Genomic DNA, 27710 nt, shown 5'->3' on the forward strand with positions numbered 1-27710 from the left:
GGGTGCCCCGATTGACGATGCCGAGTGGTGAGGTTCTTTACCGCCCTGGCAAAATAGCAGAGGTATTTGCAGACTGCTTTGAAACTGTATACGCACCCTCGACGGCTTATACAGCGGAGGATTCATGTCAGTTGCTGGCAGAAAGTGACGTACCGACTCTTTCAGAAGTAGATAGGGAGCTACTTAACGCGGATCCATCGGATGAGGAGTTTCGAAGGGCCATCGGCCAAATTAAGTCTGGGAAGGTGATGGGGTCCAAAGGTACTCCAGTAGAGTTTCTGAAGGCAGTGGCCTCCCAAATGATACCGCATCTGCGGGGAATGTATCAGGAAAGCTGGGAGAAGGGGGTTCTACCGCCGGACCAACGGTTGGCAAGTATCGTGGTAATTCACAAGCCTGGCAAGCCAGATGACGAGTGTAGCTCTTACAGGCCGATCTCTTTGATTAATGTTGAAGCAAAGATTTTAGCGAAGGTCCTCGCCACACGACTGGGAACAGGGATCTCCTCACTTGTGCATCCGGATCAATCCGACTTCATGCCGGGGAGAAACATGACTCTTAATATTCGCCGGCTTCATAATGTGTTGGCACGTCGGCAACACCTAGGGGAGGATGCAGTCATATTGTCACTAGATGCCTCAATGGCGTTTGATTTGAATGGCCCTATCTCTTTGAGGTTCAGGCAAGAGCAGGCTGGGCCCTAAATTTATAAGGTGGGTGTGGTTGCTATACACCGATATCGTGGGGCAGGTCAGAGTAAACAACTATACGTCCAGGCCATTCACCTTACGGAGAGGCACCAGACAAGGCTGCCCTCTGTCACCGCTGCTGTTTTCTCTCATGTTAGAGCTCTTGGCAGCATGGGTTCGGCGTGATGCATTTTCAAAAGGTATGTGATGGACACATGAGTGCGAAGATAAAATATTGCTTAATGCGGACGATTTATTGCTATATCTTACAAACCCATATAGATCCATACATACAGTCCTTCATATTTTTACAAACTTTGGGAAGTATTCCAGCTACGCAATTAATTGGGGCAATTCAGTGCTATATGTGCTCCACGGACAGATTCCCCGCCTCCCAAGAGATTGTGAATTGGTGGTCTCGGAAGATGGTTTTAAATACTTGGGAGTCTTCGTCACGCTGGGCCCAGCTCTCTTTTTCAGCCGCAACTTGGCACCCCCGCTAGCAAGGCTACGGGCTGATGTTAAGCATTGGAGGTCACCGCCACTCTCACTGGTGGGCCAAGCAGCTTTTTTTAGATGTCGGCCCTTCCACAATTTTTGTATATTCTCCAAAACTGCCCGCATAGGGTTCCAGATACTTATTTTGTCACAGTGGAAGGGGAGTTACGTACATTACTCCTGGATGGTAAGGCCCGGAGAATTGCGCTTTAGAAATTAATGAAAGGATGGTATGATGGGGGCATCGCGCTGTCTGATATATGAATTTATTATTGGGCCTCGCAATTGGTGACTGTAAATAGATGGAGAAATGCCCGGCCGGATGACCCGGCTTGTGCCCTGGATAGATACCAGATGTACCGATCCGGCTATCTTAGGGCTGTTTATTACCAAACCAGGAAACACCATTATATAGGACCCACTAAGCATACAATACAGATCTGGAGGTTAGCTAATTCCCGTTTGGGCTGGACATGCGTGCTTACTAAAGTGACGCCATTGTGGTGCTCGCAGAAGCTCGGTATGCTTTGCCACCACCCGGGATTCGACAGGTGGGATATGATTGGTATTTCAACAGTCCAGGACTTGATCAAAAAGGGTAAGATTCTCTGGTTTGAGGAGCTGCAGGGTACTTACCAGCTGGTGCAGGGTGAGGTCTTTCGATATCTTCAAATCCGGCATGCTCTACAGAACTCGCTCCCCAGTTATAGGACATACCTGAAGCGTCCCCACTTGAAGATCGACTGCTGGATGGGCAGATGCACTCCAAGGAGATCTCCTTGACTTATAGGAAACTCAGTAATAACATCCCTGATTCCTTTGGGAAGCTTAGGGAGTGGTGGGAAGGGGACCTTGGGCCGATTGATGAGGAGGATTGGAGACAGGCGCTGATGTCTTCTAGTGAGGCTGCCATTACACTTAGATTTTGACTAATTCAACTTCGTATTTTATATCGCTCATATTTGACCGGTATAACGTTAGCAAAAATCGGGTCTCGACCAGACAACTTGTGTATGAAGGTCTACCGGCAGTCGGCCACCTTTTATCATATGATATGGGACTGCCCGCTGATACGAAGATAATGGGACAGAACCGCGGCCCATATGCAATCTGCAATAGGGAAACCGCTCACGTTGACACCCCGCCTGAGCTTGCTCAATATATGGGAAGCCACAGACCTTACTGAGACGGAGCAGCAGTTTGTGACACTAGGGGCCCGATGTAGGTAAAAGGGATTTTCCGATTTCAAAATACCGAGGCGGGCCGAATCGGTATTCTGAAATCGGAAAACGAGATGTAGCAAACAAACGGCGAAATAATACCGATTCGGTCGGCATCGGTAATGTGAATCGGTACGTTCCGAATCGGCACGGACCGAATCGGAAAGTACCGAATCGGCTACCACCGAATCGTAAATATCCGAATCGGCTACCAACGAATCGGAAATAGCCGAGTCGGTAAAATCCGATTCGGCAATTAACGAATCGTAGCTATGAAAACACACCCATGGCCAAAAAGCCCATAGGAATGCATTGAAGAAACCGAATCGGTAAAATCCGATTCGGATAATACCGATTCGGATTTTACCGATTCGGTAAAATCCGATTCGGGAAAAGCCGATTCGGCAAAAGCCGATTCAGCCAATGAGGTGGCTCCCCCTCCCCCACCCAAACAGGGAGTGGCAACCCTGGCAGGTGCAGCTAATTAAGAACTTTCTGGAGAGCCAGCCTGAGCTGAACACTCACAGTTAGCAGCAGTGGGAGTAGGAGGTTGTGAACTGTACTGTACAAGATGGCAAACCAGAGTGAGAGCCAGAAGTCCTCCCAGAAGAGGAAGCCTAAGTTCAGCACCACCGAGCTGCAGGTGTTGGTTGAGGAGGTGGTGAGGGTGCACCGGCAGCTATTTGGAAAGCTGTCCCTGAATGTTCCAGACAGCACCAAGAGGAGGATCTGGAGCGAAATCGCCCAAAAGGTGAATGCTGTGGGTGTCACCCCCAGGTCCCTGGACGAGCTGAAGAAGCGTTTCTATGACATCCGCAGCCTCACAAAACGGAAGATGGCAGAGATCCAGAGGCAGGCTGGAGTCACAGGTGGAGGCAGGAACCCGGCGCCACCCCTCACAGACCTCGAGGAAATGGTGTCCACCACCATTGAGAGGGAGAGCGTAACTGGAATTGGGACCCTGGACAGCTCTGCCAGAGCTACAGCTACAGGTAAGAAGCATGCGCATCATGACACACCCTACCAGACACCTCCCCATTAGACACAATGCATAGGCAAACCCCAGCACAGTACTGTAACCAACATACAAGAGACAAGCATCATGGTACATGTAGTCAGCAGAAGTTAGCAAACTATGGCAGTGCAGAATCACAAGACAGGAAACAGTGGAACACATTCTAAGGAGATGCAAGGACATGTGGAATGTTTTAATTGTACTGACTGTAATACATCGGCACTCAATTTACAAATGCTTCTTTGTACCTAGGGGCACCATCAGGCGGACAAACAATGTCAACAGAGGCAGCAGCACCATCTGACACTGCACTCGCAGGGCCGAGCACCAGCCAGGCTGCCGAGGAGGAGGAGGACGAAAACACCATAGGGCTTGGTATGGAGGGAGACCTGGTAATAGACTTTGAAGGACTGCACTCCCCACAAATGCCCAGCACACCCCCCTTGCAGTTCTCCCCAGAGAACTCCCCGACAAGGGACCTCCTCCCACCTACACCAGCTCCTGCCACGACCATGGCTGTGGCACCAGTACAACCTGTCCTGGGAGCAGGGGCTCAGGCCCCGGCGAGCACCACACCCCCACCAGTGGCACCCCAGCCCACTCAGCAGGCCGGCAGCAGCAGTACCCGGCGCCGTGCCATCCCCACCACTGCAGCACCAGCACCGGAGGGCAGTGTCTTCCTGGGCCTCGAAGGAAAGATGGTCAAGATACAAAGGCAGCAGGCGAAATCCATGATGGCCTGCCAACGCCAGCTCCTGCAGCACAACCTGCAGATGGGGGAAATGGTAAAAGGATTTCAGGCCTTCGTGGATTCAAACAAGGAGGTAGCAGCAGGTTTAGGCAGGCTAACCACTGCCATAACCCAGTTGTGTGGCAGAATGGAGGAGCAGGAGCTGGTGCGCAGGCGGGATGCCCGGGTGCAGAACCGCTCCATGAGCCGCCTTGCTGCGGCAACGGCACAACTCTGCCAGCGCAGTGCCAACATGGAGTCTAGCCTCACACAAAATACGGCAGAGTTAACAAGGGGAATGGCCCGCATCACGACTGCAATGGAGGCCATGATCATCTCTAACACTGCCGCAAATCCTGCCCTGGACCTGGGGGATGCTGGGGACAGCAGCAGCCGCAGCAGCCCGGCCAGCGCTGCGTCAGAGCCACGCAGGAGCACCAGGCGCTCCGCAGATGCCGCTGGTCATTCTGAGGGGGCTGAGGGACACCCCAGTGGGGCTGCCAAGCGGTCAAAGAAATAGCCTTGCAAGGGCGGGTGAGGCAACCTGGACCTTGGACTTTTGTTTTCTTTGCCATTACACCTTTTTTTTGTTGCACATCAGTGCAGTAACTGTGTTGCAACAGTATTAAAAATTGTTTTTTCACAACAACCATTTAGCTGTCTTTGCATCTGTACTCACTCAGAAATAGTTTTCTGTAATCTCCTCACGTCTGTAACTGCCATCACTTGGCGTACACACCCCAGCTGGCTGTGTCAGTGGCACAGCTTCGTCATCGTCATGGTCCTCATAGTCAGACAACTCCACCTCAGTGCCCTTCTTCACCGCAAGGTTGTGTAACATTGCACATACAGCTATGATCTTGCAGCAGGTGATGGGGTATACTGCCTTGCACCTCCACTCTTGTGCAGGCATCTGAATCTACTTTTCCAGATGCCAAAGGTCCGTTCGACTACATTCCTTGTGCTTTTGTGGGCCCGGTTATACCTCCTTTGGCTGGGTGTGGAGGGGTTGAGGTAGGGGGTGAGTATGAATGAGCGGAGGGCATATGCACTGTCGCCTGGAATAGAAAGGGGTAACATTACACACATGCATACATGTATTCCACCTAGCTACTGTGTGTTATGGGGGTCTGATGATGTGTCTCACCTAGGAGGTATCCTTCACCAAATTCGCCAGCCATCAGCCGTGCATAGATGCCGCTCTGTTGGAAAATATAGGAGTCATGGGTACTCCCTGGAAATTTTGCTACCAGGTCTGTGATGGTGCACTTCGCATTGCAGATCACCTGCACGTTGATGGTGTGTGTAGACTTCCGATTGCGGTATATGTATTCTGTGTCCGCTGGTGGGCAAATCGGAATGTGCGTGCCATCTATGCAACCAATGATTTGGGGAAATTGTGCCATCTGGTAGAAGTCAGCTTTAGTTTGTAGCAGTTCTGCGTGGGTTGCAGGGAAAGAGATGTATTGGTCCATCCTGTGTATCATGGCGTCAAGGAATGTGTGGATGAACCTTGACAGGCTGCTCTGGCTCACCCCTCCTGCCGCTGCAACTCCACTTTGATAGCTGCCAGACGCTAGCAGGTGTAGGCTGCATAGCACCTGGACGTGTGCTGGGATGGCGTGTGCCCTTGGGGTGTGGTGGTCCAAGAATGGTTTGAGATCCCTGATGAGCTCAAGTATGGTGTCAGAGTCCAGCCTGTATCTCTGTAGGATCTCTGCCTCTGTGAGCATGAACAGGGTTATCCTCTGTCTGTAGACCTGTTCATTTCTTAGCCATTCCCTCTGTCCTTCCTGCTGTAGCTGTAGCCGCCTCGCAATGACATAAAAAGCTGCCATCCTGCAAGTTGCAATGCATTTTGGGGCTGTTTAAATGGGTTGGAGTTGGTTACCACCTGATTGTAATCCATGGTAAATACCGAGTGAATTCTACCGATTCTGAGCCGATTTCGGTGTTTCTGTGCCTCCCTACATCTCCCCATCTGTCCGAATCGGGGAATTTCCCGATCGGTGATTCATACGAATCGGTATGTTCTCCGATTCGGCTCATGTCCGAATCGGTCTATCTACCGATTCGGTACATGGACCGAATCGGCTTCATTCCGATTCGGTGTGTCTACCGAAGCGGTACATGGGCCGAATCGGATAATTTCCGAATCGGTGTCACTACCGAATCGGTACATGGACCGATTCGGATAATTTCCGAATCGGTGTCACTACCGAATCGGTACATGGACCGAATCGGTTATTTTCCGATTCGGTGTGTCTACCGATTCGGTACATTGACCGAATCGGTGTTTGCATCCAATTCGGTGTGTTACCGATTCGTTACATATCCGATTTTCGGTATGTACGTATCGGATTCTTTTCCATTCGGTACTCATTCCGAATCGGTTTTCACTCCGATTTTGATTTTTTTTTGTACCCTACATCTCGATGGCTGTTTACCGATCGGTAAGGGCCAAAAATCTGTATTTTCGGCCGTTACCGACCGGTAACGGCCTACCTACATCTGGCCCTAGGCTTCACTTTGCTTAAGAGGGAAATAGCGAGGGGAGGAATGATGCCACCTGTAGTGGCGGTCTGGCAGAAAGACATAGACAAATGTGTGATAGCTGAGAAAGAAGTGTATGTAGCTAGGGGGTGCCCGAAGAAGTGGGACAGGAAATGGTCCTGGTGGAATTCGTGTAGGGGGGGATTTGTATATCGCCTGTGGTAGAATTGGAATTACGAAGGCAAAGGGATGGGGAAAACAGTGTCTAGGATGTCAGTTATTTCGATCTCGGTCCTAAGCACAATGCTAAATGTAACTTGCAAATGTATAATATAAGAAATGGTTGTATGATCTGTCTTGTACTTTTCAATAAAAATATATATTTTTTTAAATGTTTGCATGGCAGACAGTCTTTTCCTGTAAAAACAAACTACAATGTGTTGTTTAGCTGCCTCGTGCCATAAAAGTGCCCGTCAATGGGTACTATTGCCAGAAGAAATACGTGCTCCGCCAACTGGGAAAGGTTTCAGTGCTCGAAAGCAAACCTATGTGGGATTACCCACAAAAGACAGAATGTGCTGGCTCTGTTAGCTAGAGTAAGAAGGTATTTTAGTCATCAATCTGCATCGTCCTCCCATAAGAGATACTCAAATTCAGCATCTTATGCCCATGTTCAATAAGTAATTTATATACGCTCATTTTCTGAAAATGCTAAAGGTTATGCTCAAATAAAAGCAAATTATAGTTTTATTTTTATGACAGTTTTTTAAAAAATTTGATATACTATACGTTTGAATTATTGGTTGATGGTTTTGATGAAACTGAAACATATTAAAAATTGCAAAATTGTTTTGATTCTATCACACTGCACAGAGATGACCCATCAACAGAATTTGGGCTCAAAACCTATTCTAAGATCAAAGATGTGCAAGCTGCTATTGAGAAGATCCAACAGAAGGGAGGACTTTCCAATGTGGGTATGTAATTATAGAGTTAAATGTCCAAAATACATGAGCATGTTGGCATTCAGTTAAGATCAAATTCAGAAATGAGAAGCTTTGAGTCGGCCAACCTAAGACATTATCGAATTTGGCTCAATGGCTTTCAATGAATGCACACCCCCAGGCCTTCACATGCGGTCCCTTGGTACAAGCAGCACTGGTATGCTGTTTACTGAACTCCACTAAACTTTAAAAGATGTTAAATCAACAGGAAGCTTTTCTTTAAATGTTATTTGAATCTTGCAGTAAACGTGTAAAGTGTGATAAAGTAAATTCAAAAAGTGTATTTTACTAACCTTCGGAACCATTTCACCCTAGTACAACAGGTTATATCAGTGCATTGAGAAGTTATTTTGAAAAGTGATAGTTTTCAAACATGAATGCAGAAACATTTATGTTCCACCCACCCTGACAACAATACCAGTAGTGAGTTAAGAGGCAAGTCAGTTATGCGTACAATTTGGGCAGCCTGGGTCAAACACAGAAGGTTTTGTACAGTGCAAATCCTGAAGTCCTGTATTTGGTTGTCCTCTTATATGTGATAATGAAGTAAACGGGTTCAGCAAGGAAATGGCGCTGGATGTCTGAGGTCCAGACCATGGCGTCCTCTGCAAAGTATCTTTCTATGTCAGATGCTGCTCCTGAGGAGCGAGACATATAGAGCAGCTCATGGTATCACTGCAGTTCCGAAAGTATGATGCAGTTAGCCGAGAGGACTGCTACGGTGGGTATGTGAAGTTCAGTGATAGAGCCAATGTGGCTATTGGGACAGAGCAAATGAGCAAGGGTGCATCTGGGATGCTTGCCCTCACCATATTTGTGGACCCTGGCATCTCTCCCTACGTATTTTACCCCTCTCTCAGCAATGTCCTGAAGTTCGGACAATAAGGTCGATTGGGCATGTAATTGAGGATGTACATCAGACCGTGAGTCCGCCAGATTAATATCGCGCAATGCTGATTCAATGCACTTTAGGTTGGTTTGGATGTCTTGAAGCACACCAGTGTATGTGGTAATACTAATGCCAAATATGTTGGCCTTGAAAGCTTCCCAGAGGCGTGCTAATGCCAATCGCCGTCCGCGAGTGAAGAGAGCAGACCGCCTACACCGTACAGTGAGTATGATTCCTGTTGACAGTGCAGATGCGTGTTTTTTGAGCAAGTAAGAAAGCGCAGGTGTATCTAAAACTTAGATTTCGGCATTTTTCAGGCGAATTCGCGCTGAACACTGCTGACGAACTAAGACACACTTGAATGTGCATGGGAGATCCCTGAGCCACGGCGGCGGTCGCCCTCAACACAGTAAGTGTTACGCTGGTAATAGCAAAAAACTCCATTCTTTATTGGTGTAGTAATAACAAGTGGGTATATTCAAAAAGACCTTCGACTTTCCTCCAGGTTGGCTCTTGCCGGAATCCGCCTACAAACCACGGATCCTCTTGATACTCCTCCACTCACTTGCATATATAACGCCCTTTTACACAGGTAGGCTCCTGTCCACGCTCAACCTACTGATCAAAATGTTTTGGCATCTGTCGCATAGAGTTGTTCTGATTTACATTCCTATCCGGTTACAGAATCGCGGTACGCGTGAGGCCTTCCATTACACTGCAACTACTTATGATTGACATTCACCTGTCATTCCCAGGTACTCTTTTACATTTTCCTTTGAGTCTGGAGTCTGAGCTTTTTTTTTTAAAAAAAGGAGTCTGAGCTTTTAACTCATTTTAATATTGGTGCACAACTCTTACACCATTCTCCTTCATTATTATCATTTCCAGTTTCGGCTCCATCCAGTCCGTGTCCTGAGGAGAACCCATACTAACGTCGTGGTTCGAAACGCGTTGACCCTGAGCCTTGGAAAAAGAATAAGGGTGCCACTAGGGCTGTTTAAAACTATACAGTGCTATCCCTAGTTTTGTAACCCCTCAATTTATTTTCCTATCCTTGGCTCAGTTAGACAGGCAGGCAGTGCTTCTGAACTGTTTGTCCGCCTGTCTTCTTGTACCTAATTTAAGGATTGGTTCCTAATGTGAATTTATTGTTAGGTATTTGATTTATTGCTCTTGGTGTTGCCTGTATGAACTGACAGTATTGATTTCTGAGCACTTGTACAGCACTTGTATATTATTGCACATTTCACTTGTTCATATGCATTTTTTCACTGTTCGCTGACTGTCTATTTGATGACATATATAAATGAAATGGTTTAATGTTTTTCTAAAAATACAAAAAAACTAAAATAAAATAGATGGCCCTCCAGAACTAATTGGCTGGGTGGGTTAAAAAATCCAAAAATAAATCTGTCTGGCTTTCCTGTTTGTTTAGCATGGGTCCATGGAAGCAGCTTTATATTGTTTGCAAAAATTCACCACCTCTGCTGAAGATTCGAAGAAGTGGGGCCTGCCACTGACCTCGAAGTGGAGTCGCACTGGGTAAAGCATGGCGTACTTAAGGCCTAGCTTGCATAATGCATTTTAGGAGTCTGAGTATTTGCGGCAGCTTCCTGCACCATGGGGGTAAGATCTGGGAAGAATGAGAGAGTGGCTCCTTGATGATGTATGGTGCCTTTCTCAAAATAAAGGCGAAGAATAGTGTCTCTGTCTTTGTAATTCAAAAGACGATCTGTCAAACGCCTTGGTGCAGCACCCACAGAGGAACGGGGTCCAAGAGACCTGTGCGTGCATTCTACAGTGACTGTTGATGAGAAATTGACATGGTCAAATAGTTAGATTAGGAGAGATTCCACAAAGTCATATGGGCAACCCATATTTGTTGTTTTCGCAATGAATGTGGATATTATTCCTAAAGGAGCGTGCCTCCAAATCCTCATTCTTCATGGCGACTGTTTGAAGACTGCGTTCTAGCTTCTCAACACGCTTCACCATGGGAGTAAGGCAGCCTTCAAGACTATAAATGTGTTTCTCTGCGCTATCAAGCATGGTGTGTTGACTCTCCAGGCGCTCACCTAGTCAGTAAGTAAGGGCATCAAAGTAAGCATTGATGTAGCAAACCCCGCTCTGCTCTCAATCATTATGGCGGTCGTGTCTGCCAGGCCTTTAAAAGTAGTCACATTGTTGGTTGACTCATCAGTATCAGATTGAGACACCCTCTTGTGGCGGCATCTTGGGCTGCTCTAATAAGAGCTATGTTGCATTGGTTCGTTTCTGCTCATCACTAAAGATATATGGGCATATTCTCAAGAAGCTATCATCGGGTTAACGGCACTTTAGCGCAGCCAAAGTCACAATAAATCCATCACCCCATTCACAAGCCGATGCAAACTGTAGATACCACCAGTTTTCCCATGATAGCATCCTCAAAAAACATTGCCACGGATGACCCCGGCAACTATCGCTAATGAGATGCAGAGTAGGCGTTCCCGAGCAAAAAGCAGCGTCAATACCACTCCACAACATTCTCAATGACCTGACTGATCTGCGATAAGAACACAAAACAGGCGATAAGGTGCGTTAGCATCAGGAAATTAACACCTGCTCTGACCTGGTGCAAAGTCGGACGACAACCGGCTGCAGCCAAGGGAGCACACCCCATAGCCAAGCATGAAGAACAACAGATGCCCCGAGCAATTTAGCATGCAGCCCGGAGCACCAAGAGGGCAACAACATATACTCCCACCCTCACCCCGGACCCCACCAACCCCCCTCCTGACAAGGAGAATGCACATCAACCCCATGAAACCATGACCAAAACAAATCACCTGTAATCGCACAACCACAACACCTAACAGACAGGTGTGGGCATAAAAATTGAAACACACATCCACATCATATAACCAAAACAAAACCTTTATTACAGGTGAAGCAAATAAAAACAATCATGAAGAGGCACTGTGTGTCTTCTCCTGTCACAGCCTGCAAGACAGAAAGACAGATAAGAAGGTGTGTCATGCGCCCATCAAAGGACAGAGAGGGAGAGCGACAGAGAGAGGGAGAGAGAAAGAGAGAGGGAGAGAGGGAGATAGAAAGAGAGAGGGAGAGAGGTAGTAGAAAGAGAGAGGGAGAGAGGAAGATAGAAAGATAGAGAGGGAGATAGCAAGAGAGAGGGAGATAGAAAGAGAGAGGGAGATAGAAAGAGAGAAGGAGAGAAGGAGATAGAAAGAGAGAGTGCCGACACTGCAGACCCAGGCCCCACTGCTCACCTGCAGCCACCGGTGTGTCTCCAACTACGTGCCAGCACACACTGCCGTCCCCCTGGTCACTCATCTGAAACAGTTGCCAGAGACATGAATGGCAGAGTCCATACAGTAGCACACGCCATCACCGATTGCCCGCCCCTGCGCACATAGGCTGCTGCACCCCAGCCCCTCTCGCTGCCCAGCGGAGAGTGCCCGCACCTGCGCGACCAGGCCTCACTGCTCACCTTCCCCCACCGGCGTGTCTCCAAGAGGGCCCACCACGTGCCGGTTGGATCTCCAAGCCCGTCGGCCACGACCATGGCACCCTTCACATCATGCAGCCACACACTGCGGGCCCCCAGGTCACACACATGATTCTGGGTCTTGATTTCGCAATGGCAGAGATGCATCAGTGCTCAGGGCATCATCGTAGGTTGCCCACCCGCTCAGCACTGAAGGTGCCCCTATCTCAGTGCACCGAAAGACACTGTCCCGTGGCGGTGTGCCTGTGCCTGCCATAGTGAATCAGGTAGCCATGGACCCTCTATGATTGAGTCCATGATACGGACGCAATCATGTCACCACCGGCACTGAGCAATATGACGTGGCAGGGCCCTAGGCCCTCATGCATAAATGATTCCCACACAAAGACACCCATTTGGAGAGTGGAAATGGCGTCCAGCACATGCGCTGGCTCTTTTTATTGGCACGGTCACATGTCCTGTGATGCCGGTGCCGAATGGGCGTGGTGTGTGTGAACCCGCTGTGAGGGAGTGGCCTTGGCATGCAGACAACTAGCCCTGTGAGCTGCAGATTCCTACAGGGAAGACCAGGGGCATGTAGTGTTGTCCCCCCCCGTGAGCGTGAGCGGAGTGGACTGGCCTGGGGTACGCCAATCCAGCGTAGGTGTGTGTACAATGATCCCGGGGCTGTGTGCGTGCTTCCGTTCTGGACTGGACAAGAAAGTAACAAATGTGTGTTTCCCCGTTCTAGTGTCGGCGCCACCCGGCACGCAATCGGCAATGTATCACCCTGTGACTCAAGTCCCACAACATAAGCCACATGGATGTAAGGTGCAATCAATGACCCTACATGCATTCATGCCCCCACACTTGCAAGATCATAGACATGACACATCGGTGTGACAATGAATGTTTAATGCACATTCAATGAAGTGTTGTATGCGGAGCAGTAAATGGCCATGCAAAGCCCACCTTGCAGCATCGGCCCATGGCGGGCCATCCAGAGTCCTTCTGTGAATGACATGTTCCTCAGTAGCAGAGGAGTTCAGTCCGCAGTCTTATATCTGTGTCATGGGTGACCAGACAGAATATGGCAGTTCATGTCGAGGTCCAAGGTGAGTGTCAAAGAATGTATCAGGGGGCGTAGCTTGACCGGCACCAATGGCGGTCGTGCCTAAGCCTCGCTCCGGCCAGCCTGCCTATATCCTTTCTAATTATCCTGCCCTGAGCGCCTGTAATTGTTCCACGAAAGTCGGAGGTGCCGCGGCTTCGCTTGGTGTCCCCCTCGATCTCTCTGGGGACGCGCAAGGTGGGGAGACGCGGCCTGCAGTGCGGAAGCGGCCTGGTGAGTGACGGCGGCGGCGGAGCCGGGGCCTTGCGTGCCGTGCATGGCTGGGGCGGTGGTTCCCGGGCCGGCGAAGAAGAGCTGGTGTGGCGGAGTGTGGTGGTGCTTCCCCCATTCATCATCGGGGGAGGCTGCCTTGCTGAGGTGTGCCTGAGTGGAGAAGTGCGCTGCGGGGCACTATCCTGAGGCCCTGTGGAGGACGGGTCTTGAGCCGCGGACCGGGAGAGCCATTGCGCGAGGCTGGATGGCCCTGTGGAGGGCTGCGTCCATTTTCTGCGGCCTGGCCGGCGGCGGTGAACTTTGTGGGCGACATTGTGGAGAAGACCTGCGCTGGCCTACTGTGAGTGCTGCTGGGGCTGCAGGGCGGCAGCTTTGGACGACGCTCGGCGGGGCGGTTGACCGGTAGGGTCGGCCTGTGTGGCCCTGGGGCCGGGAGAGACAAGGTGACAGCCCTCCCCCGCCCTGTGTTGGACTGGAGTGGGTCCCCCTCCTTTGCCGGCGGGGTGGCCCCTCTCCCACAGACATTTGGTGGTGTGTAGGGGGCGTGCAGAAACATTGCCAGTGATCCCTGTACGTGGGCCTCGGCGGGGGCGGCCGGAGTGGACGACATACCTGGCCTGGGTACGCGGGGGCGGCTTGCCTGGCCCGTGCCCGCGGTGGTGATTCTGCTCCGACGCGGCGTGGGACTTTGGGCTGGGGAGCTTAGGTGGTGAGGGCCCTCCCCCACCCCCCTGCCCTCCCTAACTTTGACTCTGAGGCGGTGGTGGCAGTGGCTTTGATGTCTTCGGCAGTCTAGCCGGTCCGCGGCGATGATGGGAGTAGCGGCTGAGGCACCGTGACGCCACTGTGGATGCGACAGGACTCTGTGGGGTTCGTTGGATGGCGGTGGCCCCGCTGCTGTGATTGGAGGGGCTGAGTCGGTGGTCGGTGTGGGCACGCGGCGGGGTGCAGAGCGGTGACATCTGGTGGTGACGTGGAGTTGCCCCCTGCGTGGCTTAGAATCTTGGAGATAGCCACGGCCTACTCGAGGTTCACCTGGAGGGTCTTGCTGTTCAAGTCCACTGTATCACGGGTGTTGTGACCTGCGCCTGCCCTAGGGTTGGGAATCCTTGCAGCGTGTGGGACATGAACCTTCACAATGACCCGCGACAAGGGAGGAGGCGGTGGTGCTAAACAGGGCACACTCGACAAGTATACTGGCGCAGGGGCCGCCGCAGGGACTAAGGGCTCGCAGAGTCAAGTGCCTGACAATGCGGCGCTCATGGCGGCTATCACTCAGTCCCGAGACATGCTTGACGCCAAGATCGGGGCCTTCGGGTCCGATGTCACCCTGCTGCGACAAGATCTACGGTATGACGTGGAGCGCATCACTGCAACGGAGACTCGCGTGTCGGAGGTGGAGGACGACGTGACGGTTCTAAAGAAGAAAGTGACGGCTATGGAAAAGGTACAGAAGGGTCTGGCCATGTGGTTGGGGATGAGGAAGGGCGCGCCACGCGGAACAATCTACGTTTCGTGGCTTTTCGGAGGGATGCGAGGGAGACAGCGTGGAGTGCTTTCTGACCCAGTGGTTGGAGGGTTGCTTCCCATCCGATGTGCTTTCCTGTTGTTTCATCATCGAACGTGCCCATTGTGCCCTCATGCAGAAGCCCCCCGTGGGAGCTCGCCCAAGGCCAATTATAGCTAAGTTTCTTAACTATATGGATCAGGACGCTATCCTGCGACAGGCCAGGGCTAAGTCTACCCTCACTTGTGACAATGCCTCCATACTTATTTTTCCGGACTACACTCGCTTGGTTCAACAGCAGCGACAGTCTTTCCTGGTGGCCAAAGCGAGCCTGCTCAACCTAAAGCGCCAATATGCGTTGCTGTATCCCGCCAGACTGAGAGTCATTTATCGGTCCCGCACAGTGTTCTTTTTAAATGGACTGATGAAACTGAGCGGATGCGTCCTCATACGCTGCCGGGCCCGGACTCTAAATCTTCCTCCAGTGATGTGACCCATGGAGGGCCCCGGGGCCAGAGGGGGGGCAGTAGGAGGCCCTGCTCAAGGCGTCGCAACAGGTCAGGCTCTGTCCTCAGTCAGAAGGTCGCGTCTCCAGAGAAGCAGCAGCTGGAGGAATGACATGGTGACATTTTTGCTTGGATGCTCAGTTAGGCTAGTTTGATTGCGGCTGGTTCCCGCTCCCACCCGCGTGGACGGGAGGGGGTGTGGTCCTTTTCTCCACCACAGTTATAGGTGTTTTCTTGGGGATCCATTGGAGCGGATGTTGGTTGTCCACCGTTGGTGACTGGACCTTGCCCCGATCGCGACAGGTACTTCCATGGTTGGGAGGTATGGGGTGGAGGGGGGAGGATGCGGGGGAGGTTTGTGGTGGTTGAGTGTTTTGGGGTTTGTTTGATTGCATGCTTGTGCTGTCTGTCCATCAGAATTTGGGGGCACTGGGTCGGGGAGGCACTGGTGGGAGGAGTGGTTACGTTATCTTATGCCTGACACTGAGGGAAGGGGCGGGTAGTTCCAGGGTCCCTGTGCGTAGTTAGCTGAAATGTGCGTGGCACGCTAGATAAGATCAAGAGAGGGGCCATTCTACGATACGCCAAGAGGGCGGGGGCTGATATTCTGTTGTTTCAAGAAACACACCTCCTGGGCACGAAGGCGCTCTGTTTGCAACGATTTGGATTTGATCAGGTTTATCACTCAGGGTTTACGAGGGGCTCCAGGGGTGCTGCAATTCTGATTCACCGTAGGGTCTCTTATAGGCATGATAAGACACGGACTGATACTCATGGTAGGCATGTTGTCATACAGGGAAAGATTGGAAGTGACCCTGTGATGGTCAGTAGTGTATATGCACCTCCGCCACTACAGTGGTCGTTGGTGGAACGGCTGTTGACATTGTGGGGGACACTGCCGGACACTCTGTCCATAGTAGGGGGAAATTGGAATGATTTGATGGAACCTGGGCTCAATAGGTGGTGCAGTGGAGGGATTCCTTTGGTGGGGGGGCCCTCTACCAAGCTCCATTCCAGGGCACTGGGACTCGACTGGGTGGATGTGTGGCGCCATATGCATGGACCTCTTAGGGAGTACACTTTTTTCTCTTACGTACATGAGTCCTTCTCCAGAATGGACTATGGGGCACATGCATCATTGTAGGAATTTGCATTTCCTAAATTGCGAAAATTAAGGAATCGCAATTTAGGAATTGCAAAATCCTATGCATTAAGAAATCCTAAAAATTTTTAGGATTTCTTAATTTGCGGAATTTGCGATTCCTTAATTGCGAATCGCAATTAAGGAATGGCATTACATTGATTCCTATGGGCCTAGAGGCCCATAGGAATCAATGCCGTTTTGCATTTCTTTTTTTTGGAATTCGCAATTTGTTGATGCATTGCAAGGGTGCAGAGGGGGGTCCAAAGGACCCCCCCCTTGCACCCCTGAAATGTATTTTAACGTGCATGTTTCACACACACATGTCCTAAGGACATGTGTGTCTGTAACATGACACTTTCCAAAATGCATTTTTGTGCTTTTTTAAAGAATTTCGCAAATTAACACGAGGGTCAACCTCGTGTTAATTAGCACTTCCTATTTCAAAATTTGCATTTTTTTAAAAATGGATGCATTGCATTTAAGGAATCGCACAAATGTGATTCCTTAAATGCATTTGCATTTTTAGGAAATGCAAAAAAAAGCGAATTTTGAAAAATTGTTTCATGCATCCCAAAAACGTATTTAGGAAGTGCAAACGGCCGAATTTACCGATTCGCACCGTTTGCACTTCCTAAATAGGTTGCTGCATGTGCCCCTATATCTCTGTTCCCAGGAGGCTTGTACATAGGGTACTGTTGGCTGCTATATTGCCCAGGGCCCTGTCCGATCATTCGCCAGTAGAGCTCATATTCCAACTGGGCCCGTGACGGCAGCCGCTTCGGTGGCGCATGTCGGGGTGGCGCCTTCAGGGAGAGGAGTATAGGGAGCACCTGACCAGGGCCATTGCGGATTATTTTGCTGCTAATGCGGGTTCGGAAGACTCTTCCGCGATTCTCTGGGAGGCGTTGAAACCGACGATGCAGGGAGTTGCTATTTCTTGGTGTGTGGCTGCGAGGATGGAGCGGCAGCGAGATTTGGTGCGTCGGGAGGCTGCCATTGAGGCGTTGGATCGTAGGGGTCGGGAGGCTGATGGTGGTATGGCAAGGAGACAGCTCGTACTGGCCCGACAACAGTACTCCACGATTCTGTTGGACGAGGCGTGTCAGGCCTGGCTGGCCACACGCAGTAGAGTCTTTCAATGGGGGAACAAGTCAAGAAAGATGCTTCACCGCCTGTGTCAGGGTTCCCTGCATGCCCAGCCACTGCCCCGGATCTGCGATCCGGAGGGGGCGCCTGTAGTTGTGACCTCGGCTATCGCCGCAAACTTCGCAGCGTATTATGAGGGTCTCTATACGCCTCGGGAGTGCCTCCCAGAGGAGACCATTCAAAAATTCATTGATGATCTTCCCCCCAGGGTGGTATCGGATGAGGTGCGGGACAGGCTGGACCTACCCCTGTCCGATGACGAATTGAGTCTGGCCCTAGGGGTACTGTGCCCGGGGAAGGCACCGGATCCTAGTGGCTTCCCGAGCAAATTTTTAAAATGTTTTTTCATGCAGCTACGCCCGTATTTTAGACCGGTGATTGAGGAAGCGTTGGAGAGTGGCTCGCTCCCCCCGGACTGGCGACATGCAGAAGTGGTGGTCTTTCTCAAACCAGGGAGGCCTCCGGAGCGTCATGAGTCCTATCGCCCTATTTCCCTCCTTAATATTGAGGCCAAGGTATTGGCTAAAGCTCTGGCCAATAGGCTCCGGCCGCATATTGCTGACTTAGTACACCCGGATCAGGCCAGATTCATGCCCCATAGGGCAACACGCCACAATATCAGACGGGAGCATGTCGCAATTTTGGCCTGGAAGCAACTCGGAGGGCCGGTGGCATTATTATTGGCAGACATGGACAGGGCGTTTGATTCCCTGGGTTGGGTATATCTGCTTGCATTATTACGCCACCTTAACTTCGGCCCACAATTCTTGGCTTACCTACGGTTGCTATACACAGATCTTACAGCGTCGGTGTGAGTGGGGGGGGCGATATCTCGCTCCTTTCAGATCCAACGGGGCACGCGCCAGGGGTGCCCCCTCTCCCCATATTTATTTGCGCTCGCTATGGAGCCACTGGCGGTGTGGGTGCGCATTGATGCTCAGTTCAAAGGCTTCCGATGGGCCTCTGGTGTTGTTGATAAAATAGCGCTCTCCGCCGATGATGTCCTATTTTTCCTTACTGATTTAGATAGGTTGGGACCGCGCCTATTGCGAATCTTACAGATTTTTGGTGAGACTTCAGGGCTCTATATGAACCCGGGCAAATATACCCTACAGGTCTTGGATGGTCAGTACAGGGTGAGGGGCTGGGCGTCCGCTCTCCACCTCACATCAGGGGGGATGAAATATCTGGGTGTCTACCTCTCGGCTTCGTCGATCATCTCTAGGGAGCGGAACTTAGCCATGGTATGGGACTGTACGCGAGAAGACCTCAAGGCGTGGTCTCACATGCCCCTCACTATTTATGGCAGATCCGCTATTTTCAAAATGGAAGCGCTCCCTCGCTTGCTGTATCAGCTGCAGAACCACCCCTACTTTATCCCGCCGCGCTGGTTCCAATAGGTAAACTCGGCCTTGGGTGGGTTTCTATGGGAGGGAGGGGCGGTGCGCGTAGCGCTACGTACGTGCTTTCTTTCTACGTACACTGGGGGGCTTGCGACGTCGGACGTTCTCTCCTATTACCAGGCGGCGCACCTGCTGGTGCTCAATGAATGGTGGTACGGGGATCGGGAAGACCCGGCGTATGCGGTGGAATGCCACTTGATGGGCACTAGGTCGCTACACACGTTGCTCTATTCGGCGCCGTTGTGGCGGAGCCTTCCTTCGGCCACGCAGGTGGTATTTCATGTTTGGCGACGGACTTTACGTAGGATGGGGTGGTGGAATGTACTGACTCGGGAGACGCCATTGTGGAATAATGGGCGACTGCCCCAGCTGGGGGCGCTGCAAGGTTTTCTGGTGTGGGACTTGATAGGGATCTCGTCCTTAGGCGACGTGATGACTGACCTGACACTTAAATCCTTGCAAGGAGTTGCATGATGAGTATGGAATGCCATGGTCCCTGCGGCTGGTACAATTTAAATATCTGCACTGCGTGTACTTTACTAGAATGCGACTGTGGAAGGTGGGCATGATAGGCTCCCCTGAATGTCTCTGATGTGGGACACACAAGGGTACGCTCTTGCACACAGTTTGGGATTGCTCTGCGCTGCGTAGGTTCTGGAGGGTTGTGTTCTCCTGTTTGTCTGAGGTGTTGGCTTGGGAGCTTGCCTACACGCCACAATTGGCATTGTTGCATGTGATGGAGAGTGTGGGGGGCAATAGGTATAAGCGCCACCTGCTCCTGTTGGGTCTCACGCTGGTGAAGAGGGATATAGCTAGGACTTGGAAGGCGGCTCTGGACCCGCCGCTGGCTGCTTCGCGATCTGGGATGGGCTTCTGCATGGGGCTTGAGCTGCCAATATTTTTTGCTAGGGATGCCCCCGTAAACATTACAAAATCTGGAAACGATGGGCGAACTATAGGGGATTGGAGCTGGACCCGCCGCCGGCTGAGGCATCTATTTTACCTCTTTAAAGTGGGATGATGATGGCAATTTGTGGAGTGCAGGAGAGACTCAGTGTGTTCGTTTAGCTATGTAATTATTCATTTGGGGCAGCATGTACGCAATCGGGGGTGGTGGGGAGGGGGTTGTTTGTTGGGTTAAAAAGTCAACGGCATTATGGTATTTCTATTGCTGTGTGCTGTAGTCTCCGGGTTACGGAGCTAAGCGTAATATGTGCCCTGTGACAAATAAAATCTGTTTAAAAAAAAAAGAATGTATCAGGGGACACTGGAAGGGGATGATGCTGAGGGCAGAACCAAGCATTAACAGGCCATATGGCGGACATGGATGCTACCACTTCCTTCTGGCCACGGGGGCAGTTTCATCTGCATCTTCGTCCTCTGCTGTTTCAGGTGTCTCACATGTGGATGGTGGTGTTCTGTCTCTAGCACTGTGTGGCAGTGACACCGCAGGGGCCAGAGGTGGAATGTCTGCCGCACTGTGTGGCACTGACACATCAGTGGCAGGAGATGTGGATGGAGTGGTAGCAGCAGCATGCATCAGCACCAGGCCTTGTGACAGCGATTCCATGAGGATGGTCTTTATGGCATTGAGGGACCCAGCCAACTCTCTCTGGTGTGCAGCTGAGTCCGCCGATGTTTCCACACGCTTACGCTTCCTGTCCTCGATGAGCCTCTGCATGAGTCCCAACTCCCAGACGAGCTCGCTGGAGCCACTATGACTGGACAGTCGTTCTTGCCTCTGAGTCCGGATCCTGGCGATGTCGGACATGGTTCATTGGAGAACATGGAGCGGACTTTCGGTGTTCGTTAAGGACTGTGAGTGGTCCCTGATGGGACTTAGTCACCCATGTATGCCATCTAGTTTGGCTGCCATGAGCTCAAACCCCACTTGCACCTGTTCGGCAAGCTTCTCCTGGCACCTCAACACACGGAGTTGGAAGGCCATGTGTTGGTCATGGGGGTCCTGGGAGTCAGCCGTGGTGTTGGGTGCTGCATGCTGTGTGTACTGTGCAGGGGGTAAGTTCTCCTCGTAGCTGCTGGGCTGTGTGAGAAGTTGGCCTGGCATATGCTGTCCACTAGGTATAGTGGGCAACTCGCACCAGTCCAAACAACCCTTATTGATGATAGGTTTAAAGACAACCTTTATTGAAAGCTATCCTAGTAGTAGCTATGGAGAGCAGCCTTCAGGCTAATTCTAGAAGGAGTGTAAAGCTGCTTGGTTTACCAAATTATAACCTCTTGAATGTCTAAATGAAAGGAGAACCACACAAGGTATATATAAAATATATGTATGTATTACTAAACACTCTCTAGTAATCTCTTTATGAGATTACAGAGCAAGGTACACAATTTAAACACAATATAACTTCAGTAAATAGCAAAATATACACAGTGCCTAGAGCACGTAGAATCGCTGGGACCCCAAGGGACCACCCAAGGTAGTGACACAGGGGACCCACGGGGGACGCATGCAGTGTGGGAACACAGCGGCGAGCGCTGTTAGCTTCTTTGGGGAAAGTCGCTGTTGGAATTTTAAAGTTTAAGGACACTTAGGAGGGGACTTTGAGCAAACCTCTTTAGGCTTAAGGGGTTCTAGGGCCAATACCCACAGGAGCACCAGAGTACTCGGGTTACCTAACCCAGGGAAGCCGGGGGCATAGGTGTCAAATTGTGTCGGGAATCAGCGTTGATTTCAATGACGATCTTCTGCAAAGTGCTGCTGTCGAGAAGTAGGAAAGAGTCTGGTGTGATCCAATCCTGGATCGAAGATGGGAAGAACGTGAAAGCAAAGGGGACAGAGTCTGGGTCACTTGCCAGTGACCAGGGGCACGGTAGACGAATGCCCACCGATGTCGGGTGCTTCAGGTGTGAAGAGGTGAAGCTTGACTCTGCAGCCAAGAGGACCAGGAGGTGTCGACAATGACCAGGAGCTGGATTCCAGCTGTCCCACAAAGGATGTCGAGTGCTGCAGTGTTGGTGCTCGGATTGAACACAACAAGCCTTGGCAACAGCAACCCATGCAGGAAGAGAAAAGATGCTTCGGTGTGGACCAGCAAGGTCCAGGGGACTCCCCAAGCGATGGAGAGTCAGGGCACATCTGAAGAAACCAGGGAAGCCCAAGGAAAGTTAAAGTTGCCTCAAGAGAAAACACAAAGGGCAGGCTCAGGGAACACTTGCGGAGTGTAGGCCGACAATCTTCGGTGGAAATGCTGCTCGGGTCTGGGCTACAAGTAACCCAATGCACAGACAGCCTCAAGGATTGTCAAGAAGCATATGCACTTGCAAATGTGCACGTGTCCAGCGGTTCCGGTTCACGGTACCTAAGAGGGCTACGGGTCTCAGCTTTGCTGGGGTCTATGGTGGGCCTCGGGGAAGTCTGGGAACCTGCTTCCTGTGTTGCAAATTCTTTGGAGTCCGGCGGGAGCTTCATAGATGCAAACCGGTCAGATGCGTCTTTGGTTCCTGCCACGCAGGGGAGTAACTCCTTTCCTCCAAGGGAGAACCTTCAGTCATCTAGCGCCTTGTACATCGTCGAAGTTCCAGGATTCAGTAATAGAGTTTCATCCAGGTAAATCTGAAGTCCTGTAGTTAGGGGTTCATACTTTAAAACCAAGGAGGGGGTGGGAAAAACTCTGGGGGACACACCTATGGGTAGGTTTGGAAAGAAGGGTGCCTGCACCCATTTCCTTTGTCCAGCTTCGTGCCAGAGCAGAGCTGGTAGCCCCTGCAACCAGTTTGAACTGGGTTATGTACAGGGACATACCTCAACAAGAGACATGTTCCTACTGTATGTATGGACAATCATCCACCATATATTTCTAGAAGGGACACACAATTTTAAGTGTCACAGAAGTGGATCTAATTCTCACAACTGCCTCACAGTGTCCTAAATCACTACTTAAATTGTAATCTGTGGTGCTGTGTCTGCTAATCTGCCCACCCATAAATGTGATGTATCTTCTAAATGTGACCCTATAGGGGATCTCGGAATATGGCGTAGAAACCCGGTATCCCCTAGTTTAAAAACGAGCTAGGCAAAACTGGCTAAACTGTTTTATTTCTTGCTGTGTGTCTGCTCAATTAAAACCAACATGTTTCATTGCCTTACACAATTTGGTAGCAATTTCATCAGGGTTAGGGTTAGCGCCTTCACTACACCTCTTTTCTCCATTTATTGTACCTGCAGAACAACAACATACCACATTGCATCAACATATATACCAAACATGCATCAGATTAAAAAGATATACTGTATCTGTGGGGAATGAAGGATTTCTCGTGTGGTGTATTTACCGGGTAGTTGCCACTCATCGGCATACCTGCACCCCCTAGGAGAAACTGATTCACAACCTGTAAATTATTTACAGGTCCCGTGTTGGTCGCTGCAATAAGTCAGTCTGTAAAGAAGAGATGGAAGAATTAACCTCTTCGCCGCTAATGACAAGGGTAACTCGTCATGCACTTTTCATTGATTTCAATGGAAATTCAATGAAAAGTAAAATATTGCCTTAGCAGCCAAGTGGTTAATGCCAGTTTCATCACCCTCCTTAAACATTCATAGTCCCCTGATCATTTTGATGGATCCCTCAAGTCAGGATGGGCCAAACGCTATGCCGCCCACTGTTAATTACTCAACTGTGTGTGTCTCCCACATGTCGGTACGTGGCTATTCCTACAATTACTGCCACCTATTTCTCATGTAGCAGCAATGGGGTACACTATGTGGCTACATGATCCTCCCAGGTGGAGCTAAAGACAGCAATATAATCTAGATATGCTGCACTATAGTCCTCCAGGCCTATAAGGACTTTATTCACCAACCTTTGAAAAATGGCAGGTGCTTCTTCAAACCAAAGGGCCTCACCTCAAATTGGTAATGCCCACTAAGGATAGAAAATGCTGTCTTGGATTTTGCATCATCAGCTAGTCTGATCTGCCAGCAGCCAGCTGTCAAGTCAAATGTGCTCATAAGCTCATCTGCCCTGGGAATTGGATGAGCATCTGTCCAAGTGACTGCATTGAGACCCCTGCAGTCTACACAAAACCTCATCACCTTCTTATCACCCTGGGTGTGAGGTGTGGGCACTAGGACTACTGGACTACCCTAAGGGCTATCTGAGGGTTCAATAACTCCCAAATCCAACATCTTCTGGACTTCAGTCCGGATACAGTCCCTGACATGGTCAGGTTGCTTGTAAATCTTATTTTTATAGGCAGACTGTCCCTAGTGTCCACTTCATGAGTGCACCAGGTAGTCTGACTTGATGTCAGAGAAAACATATACCTATACTGATTGAGGACCTGTCTGCAATCAGCTTGCTGCTGGTCAGTGAGGCTGCCTACCAAGGCTACACCACTTACTGACCCATCATCAGGGTTCTGTGAGAGCAGGTCAGGGAGTGGATCACTCTCTTCCTCCTGCCCCTCATCAGTAGCCAAGAGCAAGTCCATGTCTTCCCTGTCAACATATGGTTTCAGTCTCTTGACATGGAGCACCCTATGGGGGCTCCTGGGATTTCCAAGGTCTACCAAGTAGGTAACCTCTCCCTTCTGTTCAACAATTGTATGGGGCCACTCCACTTATCCGGGAGGGCTGCTGGGGCCACAGGCTCCAACGGTACACAGTCAAAATATCGAGTTATTAATGTCGACTAGCACTAATATCGAGTATGAAAAATCGAAGGTAAGTAATATCGAAGTTATGAATATCGATGTAATAAATATCAATTTATGTCTGTTTAAATAATATCGAAATCAGTAATGTCGAGATCATAAATATCGATGTTAAAAATATCGATAAGACAAAATATCGACATGTTAAATAGTGTTTTTTAAAGTTTTGTAAAACACTAATTGTGTTAAATGTTAGATATAATAGTTTATAGTACTAATAAATATTGTTATAAAGTATAATAAATTTTTAGGAGCGGGATGTAGTTTATAGGGGATAAGGGTGGGAAGTGTTTTAAAAATATATATTGAATATTTGTTAATTGTTGTAAATTGATGAAGTTGAAAATAGAATTAAAAATTTGAAATTTGAAAATAATTAGAAAATCGAAATTAAATTTTAAATTTTAATGTAAATTTTATTTTTATTTTTAGTAGCGGGTTCTAGGGTTTATAGGGGATAAGGGTGGGGAGTGTTTTAAAAATATATACCGAAATTTTTTTATTTAAAAAAAATGTAATTTATTTTAAAAATTAAAATATAGAAAATATTTTGAATTTCGAAATTATATTTTAAATTTAAATTAAAAATTTGTATTTAATGTTTAGTAGCAGGATATTGGGTTTATAGGGGATAAGGGTGGGGAGTGTATTAAAAATATATACAGAATTTAAAAAATAGTTGTAAAATAATGAAGTTGAAATTTGAAATAAAAAATCCAAATTTGAAATTTTTTAGAAATTTGAAATTAAATTTCAAATTTAAATTTAATTTTTAATTAAATGTTTAGTAGTGGGATATAGGGTTTATAGGGGATAAGGGTAGGGATTTTTTAGTGGGATATAGGGTTTATAGGGGATAAGGGTAGGGATTTTTAAAAAAATTCAATATTTAAATTTAAAAATTGTTGTAAAATTATGAAGTAGAAATTAGAATTTAAATATTGAAATGTGAAAATAATTTGAAATTCGAAATTAAATTTCTATTTGAAATGTAAATTTTAATTAAATGTTCAGTAGTGGGATCCTCGCTTTATAGGGGATAATGAAATGAAATGAATGAAATGAAATGAAATTGGATTTATAAAGCGCATGGCTGCCCGTAAGCGTCCCAGCGCTACCATGCGAAAATAAGAGGCTCTAAGGGGGGGCAGGAGATTTTAAGGGTCTTTGGGAAAAAGAAAGAATTTAAGACATTTGCGAAATTTGACAAGGGACGGTTCAGTACGAATGTGTCTCGGGAGAGCGTTCCAGGTCTTTGCTGCATTTACCGAGAAGCGGCGGCCTCCTGAGCGGGCTTTCCTAATTCTGGGGACTATGACCAGATTTTCAAGGTCCGATCTCAAGGCCCGTGGGGGTCTGTACGGGCGTATCAGGCTACTTAGTGCCTGTGGTCCTTTGCCTTGAAGAGCTTTGTGAACAATGCATGATGATTTAAAGGAAATACGCTCGCGCACTGGGAGCCAGTGCAGGGTTTTCAACAATTGTTTTGCCGATGTTCTTCTCGGGGCACCCATGAGCATCCTGGCAGCAGCGTTTTGTACTCGTTGTAGGGTGTTGATAGTGGCTTCCGGGGCTGCCAGGAGCAGGGCATTACTATAATCCAATCTGGACAGGATCAGTCCCTGAATTAGTAATTTTCTAGATTGGAAGGGTAGCAGTGGGAGGACTTTCCGCACAGTTCGGAGCAGGCCGAAACATGTGCCTGCCACTTTCTGGGCATGTGACCTGAAGGTTAGTTCCGGCTCGAACCATACCCCCAAGCTCTTGATTTTGTCTTTTGGTGGGGGCACCTCACCCATGCAGGGGGGCCAAGATGTATTGGGTAGAGAGGAGAGTTGGTGACCCAGAATTAAAATCTCGGTTTTTGCTCCGTTCAATTTGAGCTTGGAGTTAGACATCCAGGAGAAAATTTCCGAGAGGCAGGCCGAGAGGTTGTCTGAGCATCCCGAATTTTGCGTCAGCGAGACGACTAGTTGGGTGTCATCAGCGTAGGTGACGCATTTAATCCCGAATGGGGCTACTACCTCCTCCAGTGGGGCCATATATACATTAAATAGGGTAGGGCTCAAGGATGAGCCCTGGGGGACTCCGCACCGGAGGGGAGTAGATTTGGACATGATGCCATTTTCCCAGATCTTAAAAGCTCGTTTATCTAGAAAGGATTCCAGCCATTTCAGGGCCATTCCCGTGATCCCGAGTCTTGCAAGACGGTGGACTAGTATTTTATGGTCCACCGTATCAAGTGCAGCGCTTAGATCCAGGAGGATCAAAACTCCGGATCCCCCTGAATCCAAGATGCATCTTGCTTCCTCAGTTACCACTATAAGAGCTGTATCAGTGCCCTGACCTGGGCGGAAGCCCGTTTGCAAGCCACTCAACAGGTCATTGTTTTCTAAGAACCCAGAGAGCTGCTGATTTACAATTCTTTCAGCAATTTTTCCCAGATAGGGAGTGTTTTAAAAATATATACAGAATTGTTAACATTGTTATAAATTTTATTGATAGATTTTAGATTTTAATATTGCAATTTATAAAATATTTTGATCTTAGATTTTTGAATAAAAAATTAAATGTAAAAATAATTTTAATGTTTAGTAGTGGGATATAGTGTTTATAGGTGATAAGGGTTTGGAGTTTCTAAAAAATATATACATTTTTTATAATCATTTTTGTAAAATAATTAAATTAATAATAGATATTACATATAGAAATAAAAAAATATTTACAATATCGAAATTAGATGTAACTTTTAGATTAAAAATGTATATTTAATGTTTAGTACTAGTATGTAGCGTTTATAGGGGTTAAGGGTGTGGAGTGTTTTTAATAAATATATAGAGGATATATTATGGGAATAGTAAATTACATCGGTTCAGTGTCCAGCATCTACCCTAATTAATTGTACATTGGAGTTTGAATAGTAAATTAAATAGGTTCACTGTCCAGCACCTACTCTAA

The 27710-nt window shown here is 48.8% G+C and overlaps 1 protein-coding gene across 3 annotated transcripts in view; it reads left to right on the forward strand.

Annotated features, from left to right (window-relative positions):
* Positions 1-27710, forward strand: part of VIT (vitrin) — a 1955513-nt gene that overhangs the window by 1398587 nt on the left and 529216 nt on the right. For all 3 annotated transcript variants that reach the window (XM_086927073.1, XM_086927074.1, XM_086927075.1), the window contains one exon: positions 7519-7622. In XM_086927073.1, the coding sequence (XP_086783199.1) occupies positions 7519-7622 (104 nt within the window). The remainder of the gene's footprint in view (positions 1-7518; positions 7623-27710) is intronic.

This window comes from Lissotriton vulgaris, chromosome 6 (genome assembly GCF_964263255.1).
Source record: "Lissotriton vulgaris chromosome 6, aLisVul1.2, whole genome shotgun sequence".
NCBI lineage: Eukaryota > Metazoa > Chordata > Amphibia > Caudata > Salamandridae > Lissotriton > Lissotriton vulgaris.